The sequence below is a fragment of the Neoarius graeffei genome, chromosome 13 (assembly GCF_027579695.1).
Source record: "Neoarius graeffei isolate fNeoGra1 chromosome 13, fNeoGra1.pri, whole genome shotgun sequence".
NCBI classification, from domain to species: Eukaryota; Metazoa; Chordata; class Actinopteri; order Siluriformes; family Ariidae; genus Neoarius; species Neoarius graeffei.
Window position 1 is genome coordinate 45,951,145 of NC_083581.1, and position 11,776 is coordinate 45,962,920.

Here is an 11,776-nt window from a genome sequence, read left to right on the forward strand (position 1 = left end):
TCAGTGGAATTATGGTGCCTGCAAATGGGGCTATGTTTACCTTGTTCACAAGAAGAGTCCATATGAATGTCCCCTGGCGTGGTATTCGTGACTTTGGGAGTGGAAATTTTCTAAAAAGCTCAGAGTGTACGAGATGTAACGCGTTTGTTGATGGTTTCACAAATGGCAGCAGCCAAAGAAGTACATTTCTGAGTGGATGACAAGTTATCTAAATAACCAGAAAAATATATTGTCATTTTAGTCATGTTTTCTTGACAAAATGTCTGAAGAAAATGCTGATATTCCCAGCAACCTCATCTTTTCATTACACCTGTGCATTTCCTACATTACCCGCTTGTTAGCTTGCTAAATTGTTAACGTTAGCTTGAACGAGGAGTCTTTTGGTGTCCATGTTGCTGTTGCCTAACAGCGATGTTCTCACAATGGCACCACTTGAACTCCAAGCATTTCGTATACACAACTACTGCTGCAATTGAAGGCAGCATTTATATCTATTCAGTCAGAACAGTCTTTTTAAAAGCAAAGTTCCAAGTCAAAGATCCTGAGAGCGTAAAAAGTATATGTGCACATGCCCACACACACACACAGTGACTAATAAAAACCCACACATTTTATTTACAAAGTCTGTACTCAATTTGGACAAAACAGAAAAAAACAAAAGTACAAAAAAAAAGTCAACATGGGGTCTGAGTAGGGTTTAAAAAAACAAAAAAAACAAACAAACAAACCTCAGTGTAATCCAACCCATTAAAACTTCACATACACACACGCGCGCACACACACAATGGAACTCAATCCTCCTCCTCTTCATCATCTTCATCCTCTGGGTCTCGTTTTCTCTTTTCTCCTTTACAGTTGTCCTCATCTACAACCAAACACGCAAACACAGTGTGTGTGTGTAAAAAAGAGAGAGAGTACACTTGCTACATATTGAGGACTGGAACTTTTTTTTTTTAAACCAACAGAGTTGGGACATTTTTGGGAAGTGAGAACATTTTGGCTGTTCCAAATACAGCTGTTTGAGGGTTAAGACTAAATTTTAGGGTTCACATTAGAATTGGGTTGGGCGTTTAGTTGTGATGTTTTAGGGTTAGGGGCTTGGGAATGCATTACATCAATTAGTGTACCAACAAAGAAAGAAGTGCGTGTGTGTTAGCGCTGTCAAGCGATTAAAATATTTAATCGCGATTAATGTCGCGACTGTCATAGTTAACTCGCGATTAATCGCAATTTAATCGCACATTTTTGTCACATGAAAAACCATTGTAATTCTCTTATCAGCATAAAAAAGTGAATGGGATTGCTTTGTACCAATGTTTTTTTTTTTATTGCAGAGCATAGCACGTCTTGTCACAGCCACTGCAAAGTCGGGCTGGAGCCGCCGATGGGAAAACGAAACCTAAGCCGAGCACCGTGGCTCTTCGTCCCGAGGCGCGGGGCTAGCGCGCCCTCCCGCGCTGGTTCTTTGGGGGGAGGGCAGAGGACTCTGGCTGTGCGGGGCGTGGCATTACAGTCTAGCTACTATCGTTTTTCTAAGCAAAGTCTCTGTTCCAAGTTCCTGGCAGTTTCAAAAGCTTATGAAAAACCTACATCATGTCACAGAGCGTTAATCTCGTGATAAAAAAAATTATCGCCGTTAAAATTGAGTCAAGTTAACGCGATAACGCAACATTTTTGACAGCACTAATATATATATGAATTATAGAGCTCCAGAACTGACCTTCTTCTTCCTCCTCCTCCTCATCATCATCGTCTTCCTCATCCTCATCCTGACCCGAGTCTTCCTCCTGAGAGCAACAGAGAGAGACAGATATCAACAGGGTTACAGTAAGTGTGCGTATGCGCACACACACTGTGTACATGTGCGAGACTTTACCTCATCTACACTTCCCTCTTCATCCTCCTCCTCATCATTTTCCTCGTCCTCATCCTCTTCTCCATCTTCATCCTCATCCTCCTCTTCCTCCGAGTTCACTGTACAGTGGAGGAGTGTGTCGAATTATACATTTTGCAGGCTGATCTTTAATCCACTGCAGCAGTGTAAAAACAGACAATTAGGCATGTGTGTGTACCTTCATCCTCATCTTCGTCACCTCCCTCTGCATCCGAGTCGCTCACCTCTCGGTCCTCTGGGTCATAACCGTCCAGGTAGGTGATCTGGGGGAGGAGCTTAAACACACTCGCCCTGTAATCATCCAGGGTCGTGACCTCACAGTTAAACAGGTCCAGACTCTTTAGACGGGGCAGATCCCTCTGGAACACACACACACAGTGACTGTGCATTACAATCTCCAAAAATGCCTCATGATCATGTGTGAGAGAGAGAGAGAGAGAGAGAGAGAGAGAGAGAGAGAGAGAGAGAGAGAGAGCATCCCAATGCTCAACATGCACTAACGTCAGTTAAATACCTACTACCCGAGAGTTACTGTCATACGTTCTATAAGCCTGCGTACGTCCTCTGACCCAGATGATGTATGCCCACATACGCAGAGAGAAAAAAAAAAACCTTCTGCAACGGCAGAAACGTTTAAACTATTCCTAATAACTTACATTTGTACACCAGAGACACCAACTGGATGCTGTAACAACCAGCTTTGCTTGGGTCTACCATCTTTTCTATTTTCCTTGGGGGAATTCTTCAGTTATCTGGAAGCTCCAGCTGAATTATGGGATTGCGTAGTGTGGGTACATTTGCATACTATGGATGTAGTAGCTCGTCCAGGTACCGTTCTATTATTCAATGCCTACTAATTATTTGGACACCCAACATACTACTCGTAGTATGGAACTATGCATATTCATATGCAGCCAGAGAGAGAGAGAGAGAGAGAGAGAGAGAGAGAGAGAGAGAGAGAGAGACTCCCTTCTGGTGGGTGAAAGGTCAGGACTCACCAGTGGCTCCAGCATACTCAGGTCCTTCAGTTTGTTGCCACTCAGATTGAGGTGTGTGAGGTTGGGCAGTTTCTCTGCCAGAACCTCCAGACCAGCCGAGATCCGATTATCACTCAGCTCCAGCTACACAACACACACACACTTAACTGGGGTTAAACACTAACAACACATTAATTATACAATTATAAACACACACAGGGAATGTGTGTGTTCCATAGACATTGGAATTAGGGGTACAGGAGCCCCACCCCAGACACTATTCCCTTAACTGCACAAACCTCTTTTTTTTTTTTAAATAAAGAATGTGCTTAAATTTGTCTGACGTTCAATTATTTTATTTTTTTAAAGATTTTTTGGGGGCTTTCTTCACCTTTATTGGATAGGACAGTGTAGAGACAGGAAATGAGCTGGAGAGAGACGGGGAGGGATCGGGAAATGACCTCAGGTCGGAATCGAACCCGGGTCCCTGGATTTATGGTATAGCGCCTTAGTCGACTGAGCCACGACGCCCCCTGACTTTCAATCATGTCTTTCATGTTTAAGAACATTTAAAAAATAAATAAATAAATACTAGCGCTGTCGCCTCACAGCAAGAAGGTCCTGGGTTCAAACCCTGGGGCCGGCGAGGGCCTTTCTGTGTGGAGTTTGCATGTTCTCCCCGTGTCCGCGTGGGTTTCCTCCGGGTGCTCCGGTTTCCCCCACAGTCCAAAGACATGCAGGTTAGGTTAACTGGTGACTCTAAATTGACCGTAGGTGTGAATGTGAGTGTGAATGGTTGTCTGTGTCTATGTGTCAGCCCTGTGATGACCTGGCGACTTGTCCAGGGTGTACCCCGCCTTTCGCCCGTAGTCAGCTGGGATAGGCTCCAGCTTGCCTGCGACCCTGTAGAAGGATAAAGCGGCTAGAGATAATGAGATGAGATGAGAATAAATAAATACATATGCGCCTTCATAGCAGTGATGCGATTGTCAAAACAATGAACCTTATGTAGACATCACATGTTGCTTGTGTTAGAACTTTTGATGTGCATGTGTACACATGTTGACTTTGGTTAGCTAGCAAATTAGACTTGCGGCTTGAACCGCAATGTCACAAAAGTGTATATTTGATTACTTTTCAAAACCGTTACCTCCCTCTGAGCCAGCTAAGTGAGCGAGCAAGCGAGAGACGTGCAGCCCAGCCCATTCGCTCAGTAGGCCTACTCTTCCTTCCCCATCTCCCAAGGCTACTCAAAATGCAGGTGTACAGTCTTTCAGACCATAAGAGAATTATTAATTCCCTGTCCTAAAATCCCCCGAGGAGATTCTCACTCGCTGCGGCTAGGCTGCCTAGTTCGAAGAGTAGCAGTGGCCAGAACACATTACAGACAGTGACAGCATTTTGTGGCAGTCAGTGGTGGAATGTAATTCACTCAAGTATTGGATTTACAGTATAAATTTGAGCTTCTTGTACTTGCGTAATTATATTTTATGCAACTTTATACTTCTATTCCATTAGGTTATATCACAGAGGCAAATATTCCACCATGTCTGACAGTTTTAGTCGCTAGTTACGATTCAGATTACATCTTTTTAGCGGGAAATCTCATTATCACTAAAGATGAAAACAGGGTCGTTTTTCTGAGCTCAAGAAAAGCTGACTTTTTAGAGATACATGGCTCCAATACGTATATAAAATAATTAAAATTAGCTCAACATTAAAGATCAAGTACTTTTACCTTTGATACTTCAAGTTAAAAGCTCGCTGATAATACTCACACGCTTTGAGTTTCGTAAGGTTTTGAATGCAGCACTTTTTCGTGTAGTGCACTATTTTCAGTGTGGTATTAATACTTTTACTGAAGTAAAGGCTCTGAATAGGCGGCACGGTGGTGTAGTGGTTAGCACTGTTGCCTCACAGCAAGAAGGTCCTGGGTTCGAGCCCCGGGGCCGGCGAGGGCCTTTCTGTGTGGAGTTTGCATGTTCTCCCCGTGTCCGCGTGGGTTTCCTCCGGGTGCTCCGGTTTCCCCCACAGTCCAAAGACATGCAGGTTAGGTTAACTGGTGACTCTAAATTGACCGTAGGTGTGAATGTGAGTGTGAATGGTTGTCTGTGTCTATGTGTCAGCCCTGTGATGACCTGGCGACTTGTCCAGGGTGTACCCCGCCTTTCGCCCGTAGTCAGCTGGGATAGGCTCCAGCTTGCCTGCGACCCTGTAGAAGGATAAAGCGGCTAGAGATAATGAGATGAGATGGGTCTGAATACTTCTTCCACCACTGGCGCAGGTCAGCTGTCAAGAGCAAGTTGGTGTCAGAAATCAAATCAAATCAAGTTTATTTGTTATAGCGCTTTTAACAATAAACATTGTCGCAAAGCAGCTTTACAGAATTTGAACGACTTAAAACATGAAGAATGGGTCAGTCTAATCAGCACTGCTGTGTCGGACAACGCTGTCCAGGGTGGGCACCATGAAAAAAAGGGATAACGGTGTGATGGGTGAAGGAGTCCATGCCCCCCCAATCCCATAAAAAAGTTCCAACATCCCTGGCTTGTTCTCTCACCTTCTTGAGTTTGTGCAGTTTGGGAAGGTTGGAGATTGATGTTAGACCCACATTAATCAGACTGAGGAACTCCAGGTTCACAAACTCTGACGTCAGACCCTCGACCTTCCCCTCATCAGAGCGACAGTTATCCAGCACCAACTCGCACACCTGATACACACACATAAAAATGAAGAAATAAATAGAAAAATAGAAACATCGCCACACAAGGAGTCAGAGCTCACCATGTACATCAAGAAAACATTAATAATTATGCACCAATTATTCTCATTAGTCTAATTAACTAGCTTTACTAGCTGTGGGTTAGTTATTAATTATTTTACTAACGTCATGTACTATTCATCCTCATTCGTTCCCTTGTTGTTTGCTTTTAATCCATTTTATATAAATCATAAAATGCATGTTATTCTTGGTTTCATCTTTTATGCAACTTTGAAATGTTTGAGTTGATAAATTAACAACTTTCAGTTTATTTTATAAAGATTAAATATTATTTCCACAAATTTAACTGAAATAGGGCCACCTAAAACCGTAATAAAGTGAGATTAGCTGAGGTGACTGTCGCTGTTTAGCTCAGCACTGAGGAACATGGACTTTCAGTGTCTGGAGCTAAAGCTCAAGAATAAACTTTAACTTTTCTACTAGTTTTACACTGTTTCAAACTTAAATACGTTACAATTTTAAAATTCAAATTAAAAAAAAAAACGATAAATCTATTTTACACCTGAAATAGTCGTTTAAAATAACCGCTCGTGTTACTTTCCATTCTTGTACGTTTTATTTTAGTTTATTGTTTCTTAGCATCGCCAAGTCTCCACAGTGCAGGCCGTTGTGTTGCCATGGTAACCAAATCACACCATGTAAAAGCGATCCACAGTCGATGCTACACCGGATCTTGCCTCCTCCAACACAGCCTGAACCCCCAAAGGACCCTTTTTGGGTAAGTTTTGTAACCGCCTGGTTGAAAATAATTCCGACGCGTTAGCAGGATTCGCTCAAATGCTACCAGACATACTGAGAGCTCAGATCGTCCCTGTTTCACCGCTGAAATATATTGTTCAAATTAAAAATTACTGATAACATTTAGCTATTAGGAAGGCTATTTCCGTCAGCGCGGTTAGCAAATTAACTTCTGCAATTAACACGCTCAATATAATTACAGCCACTAATTAAATTTCACTGATATGAGACTTATAATAATAATAATAATAATAATAATAATAATAATAATAATGAGAAAAGTGCTCCCGGCAAATACAAGCGAAAAAAGTCTAAGTGCTAAACGCTAGGCTAGTTCTCCGATTCATCCAATAGGATTGAGAACCGGAAGTACAAGGGATGCAGAAGTATCTGACTGCACGATTCTGTGTAGGACGCAGAGCTCATGGCGGGAAGAAAGCGAGCCACTATGTAAATGAATTTTTTTCTCCCAACGCAGTTATGTTTGTTAAATCTCTCTCTCAGGGTGATATATAAACCAGGTGTGCCGCCGTGGCCAGAACACATAAAAATAACGTTTTTAAAACGCAAATGTTTAACTTTCAAGGACAAGTCACGTGACCTACATTTACATCCACATAGCAAATAAGCCCAGTGTACAGAAAATACTGATAATCTCCATATATGTACAGACCTATAGGACTTCGGGTCACAGAAATATGCACAAAACAAAATAAACAACTCAGTCAGAATGAGTTGAACATAGCAGCATGCGGTGTGAACACACACACGTGCGGCTGTAAGGATTAAACTCCAGTTACACCATGTAAAAGTCCAGACTGACATTAAACCAGCATTATTATACTCTAATGATTATTAAAAGTGTTCCGCAGTGTAGCTCACGTCTGAGGGCGTCCTGTTCCGCAGCTCCAAGTGAATCCTCTTCTTCATGTCCATCTTGTCAGGAATAAATCGAGTTTAAATGTGAGAAAAGATTGAATGAGCCGTGTTTGGTGAACAGAAACGTACAATCACACGAGTTTAACATGAAGCGCTGCCGCTTCTTCTCTTCTCCTCTCTCTCGCTTCAGCTCCACAGCGCCTCTAGCGCTCGCGTTGTGATTGCAACGTACTGCTGCGTGATGACGTCACCAAATGAGCCGGAAGTCAATTCCTCAGGAGGATGAGCAAACCTGCAGTTTTTGAATGCCACGATTTATTTTCCTCAGTATTTCGTATTTTCTTGAATTTACGGTACTAAAATGCTATATTGTTTTGTTTGTAAATTACATTTTCCAGTTTCATTAATAAATAAATATATATATATATATATATATATATATATATATATATATATATACACACCTAGCCACAGAATGTCCAGAATATGTTCAAGATTCATCAAAATTTCTGCCATTATCGTTTATATGTTAATTAAAAGTTTGCTTGATGTATTATTATTATTATTATATTTATTATTGGCGGCACGGTGGTGTAGTGGTTAGCGCTGTCGCCTCACAGCAAGAAGGTCCTGGGTTCGAGCCCCGGGGCCGGCGAGGGCCTTTCTGTGTGGAGTTTGCATGTTCTCCCCGTGTCCGCGTGGGTTTCCTCCGGGTGCTCCGGTTTCCCCCACAGTCCAAAGACATGCAGGTTAGGTTAACTGGTGACTCTAAATTGACCGTAGGTGTGAATATGAGTGTGAATGGTTGTTTGTGTCTATGTGTCAGTCCTGTGATGACCTGGCGACTTGTCCAGGGTGTACCCTGCCTTTTGCCTGTAGTCAGCTGGGATAGGCTCCAGCTTGCCTGCAACCCTGTAGAAGGATAAAGCGGCTAGAGATGATGAGATATTTATTATTGGTGCTAATATGTACTGAATTGTGCAACTTTTATTTATTTAAACTACATGACCAAAAGTATGTGCACCCCTGACCATCACACACGTGTTTCTTCCCCAAACTGTTACAATAAAGTCTGAAGCACACGATTGCATGGAATGTCTTTCCATGTAAAAAGAAGAAGTAGCCTTTATTTGTAACACATACACTCAAGCACAGACTTAGGCACACAGTGAAATTCCTCCTCTGTATTTAACCCATCTGAAGCAGTGAACACACACAGGCACACACACATACCCAGAGCAGTGGGCAGCTATGCTACAGCAACCGGGGAGCAGTAGGGGGTTACGTGCTTTGCTCAAGGGCACTTCAGCCCAACCTTCAAGCCATGACTGCTCATGTTAACCTAACTGCATGTGAATGAATGAATGAATGAATGAATGAATGAATGAACCCTTTATTGTCACTGTTACCAGTGAAATTGACCATCAACCTGTCCTTACAGAGGGGGAACAGGACAGGAAGACAGGGATAAAAGAACACTCCCCCCCCCACTATGCTCCTATCAGGAGTACAGTGTGGGAACATTTAAAAACCTCCGCAAAAGCACACAATAACACAAGTACACTTTAAAACATGGGACTTGAGGGGGGGAAAGGGGGGAAGGAGGGGGCAATCAGGGGTGGGGGGAAGGGGTAAGGGGGTAGGAGGGGAGGGGAGGAGGTAGAGGTAACCCAGCGCAAGCAAGCAGCCGTCCGCTCCTGCAGCCATGCAAACGGTGCTGGTCACGCACCCGCTTGTCACACTGGGGGTGAAAAACGGCGACCGCGGAAAATTGGGGAAGGAATGTGAGAGTGTCTCCCAGCAGTGACCTTCTGGGGGAAATGTTACCCCAGCGACGGCCTTGATCAAGGCCAGTGCTGTTCAGGGAGCCGAATGTCGATAAGATAGAGATTGTTTAGTCTTTCAAACAGACGCAGTCTTTACACGTCCACACCACTCGTCCATATCTGTCCATTTTGTCCATTCTGTTCAATTCAATTTGGTCTCCGAAATACGTATTCCTTGCAAAACTGAAAGCTGCTCCGAGATAACCATTTTGTGGTTAAAGTTCTGAATATCCACAGTCCAAGTGCCAACAGCTTTGCCCACCACTCCAATCATATCGGGCAGCTTTGTGGGGCTTTGAACAGCTGTCACCGTTGTCTGATTTCCTCAATATACCAGGGCAATGCCTAATCCAATCAGCAAAAGTCCTGTAATCATGGTTCCGAATAGTCTTTGGACTGTGGGGGAAACCGGAGCACCTGGAGGAAACCCACACAGACAAGGGGAGAACATGCAAACTCCACACAGAAAGGCCCCCGTCAGACACTGGGCTCAAACCCAGAAACTTCTTGCTGTGAGGTGACAGTGCTAACTGCTGGAGCTAAGGGGCCCAAACCTGTTCTAGCTTGATCAGAGGTCCCAAGTTTCCAACTTCCAAATGCTGGGCCATTTCTGAAGTGATGCTAGAGGCTGAGGCCACACAGCAACCGATCAACATGGCTTTGACATCCATTTATTACTCTGGGGTCAATTTGCCCAGAAGACCTTATAAGGGATGTAAAAGTGTAAAGGCATGTAGGATGCATGTTAAAAAAAAAAATTCTTGTACATGTTCTTCACAGACGATAAGCCATGATCACTGAGGTTCAGGTGGAAAATTATTTTATTCTATATATGTTTCTTTTGGCGGCACGGTGGTGTAGTGGTTAGCGCTGTCGCCTCACAGCAAGAAGGTCCTGGGTTCGAGCCCCGGGGCCGGCGAGGGCCTTTCTGTGTGGAGTTTGCATGTTCTCCCCGTGTCCGCGTGGGTTTCCTCCGGGTGCGCCGGTTTCCCCCACAGTCCAAAGACATGCAGGTTAGGTTAACTGGTGACTCTAAATTGACCGTAGGTGTGAATGTGAGTGTGAATGGTTGTCTGTGTCTATGTGTCAGCCCTGTGATGACCTGGCGACTTGTCCAGGGTGTACCCCGCCTTTTGCCCGTAGTCAGCTGGGATAGGCTCCAGCTTGCCTGCGACCCTGTAGAAGGATAAAGCGGCTAGAGATAATGAGATATGTTTCTTTTGTTAAAAATTATTCATGGATCAATTTGACCTGAGGGCTGTACAAGGGTTAATCAAAGTGAATAAATTTTGTGTGTGTGTGTTTGAGAGAGAGAGAGAGACTCAAGACTCATTACTAGTGACACTGCATTTTATTGGAAGTGTGTGTGACATTTGTGTGATCACATCAAGCGATACAACTTTTAGAGATTCTGTTCATCCAGCACAGGAGAGAGAAGTGTGCAGAGAGAGAGAGAGATTTTTATATGTACATAGATAAAACCCAACAGGCCCATACAGGAGATAAATATATGCATCACATTGACGTTTAATTAATCCACCTTCAGGTTTTGTTTCACACAAAAAACATACCACATTTTTTTTTTACACACACACACACACACACACACACAGCGTGAAGTAGGTGGTGTAGTGAAGGAGGGCTCAGGAGTGTGAATGTCTCACACTGGGACAGTTATTGCTGTCATGATTATTGAATATTGATTGGTGGATATCAATTATTCATAAATTACTGATTAATTAGGCATTAACTGTTGACTAGTTTCAGAGTCCTGGAGAGATTCAGCAGCAGAGTTAGCAAGGTTAAATAGATAAACTTTATATCGTGATATTTATTCAGCATATTGGATGATATCGGTATGGATCACTTATGTAAATACATCATAAAAGTGGGCAGAGTCTCATCTTGTGGGCGTGATTCAATGAGACAAAAGCCATTGGTCATTTTCAATGCTCATTCTGAGCTTGTTAATAGCTAATCTAATCACGCTTCTTAAAACAGCGTGTGAGACAGAGATGTTTATTATTAATTTGACTTTATTTTAAATAGAGATAAAAAAAAATTGCGAGTTAATGTTGTTTATCTACAAGCTAAAGAGCGGCCAATCACTGAGACACAGCGCAGTGGAGATGAGCGTGATCCTGTGCACTCTTGGTGTAAATACATAAGTCACGTGTCACTTCACTCAAATAAAATAAAAACAATCCTGAACGGCTGCAATCACACACAGTTCATGTGAACTGTAAATGCTAATGTGCTAATGTTAATGACAAACAAAAAGGAGAAAACATTCACACTTCTCTTATAAACATTACAGCCAGAGACATGTTTATCAGCAGTGAAGTGAAATGCGCACACACGCACGACAGAAAGAAAGAAAAAGGAAAAAACACACACACACACCATTTCATTTAACACTCAAGGTGTAAAAAGAAATAATCCTCACTATTATATTTCAACAGCTTCCCTTTAAACACGTGACTAAAAAACCTATAAAGTTCATTTTACATGACTGCAGATACAGAAACACCAAATCCACTAATCCGACAGACAGAACTCAACTGTCCTCTGTGTAACACTGTGCAGGATAAAGCGTGCGTGCACACACACACACACACACACACAGGCTGTGCGTACATTGGAATGTCACTTCCACATGAACTGAAACTACACAACAGTC

General features: G+C 42.9%; 1 protein-coding gene across 1 annotated transcript; it reads right to left on the minus strand.

Moving 5' to 3' along the window:
* Positions 1–592: 592 nt before the first annotated feature.
* On the minus strand, positions 593–7,467 carry LOC132896139 (acidic leucine-rich nuclear phosphoprotein 32 family member B-like). The gene is made up of 7 exons (XM_060936860.1): positions 7,274–7,467; positions 5,432–5,581; positions 2,893–3,015; positions 2,073–2,253; positions 1,877–1,974; positions 1,721–1,787; positions 593–865 (listed from the first exon to the last, which is right to left on the minus strand). The coding sequence occupies exons 1-7, from the start codon at positions 7,325–7,327 to the stop codon at positions 792–794; spliced, it is 747 nt and encodes a 248-aa protein (XP_060792843.1). The 5' UTR covers positions 7,328–7,467; the 3' UTR covers positions 593–791.
* Between the last annotated feature and the right edge of the window lie 4,309 nt (positions 7,468–11,776).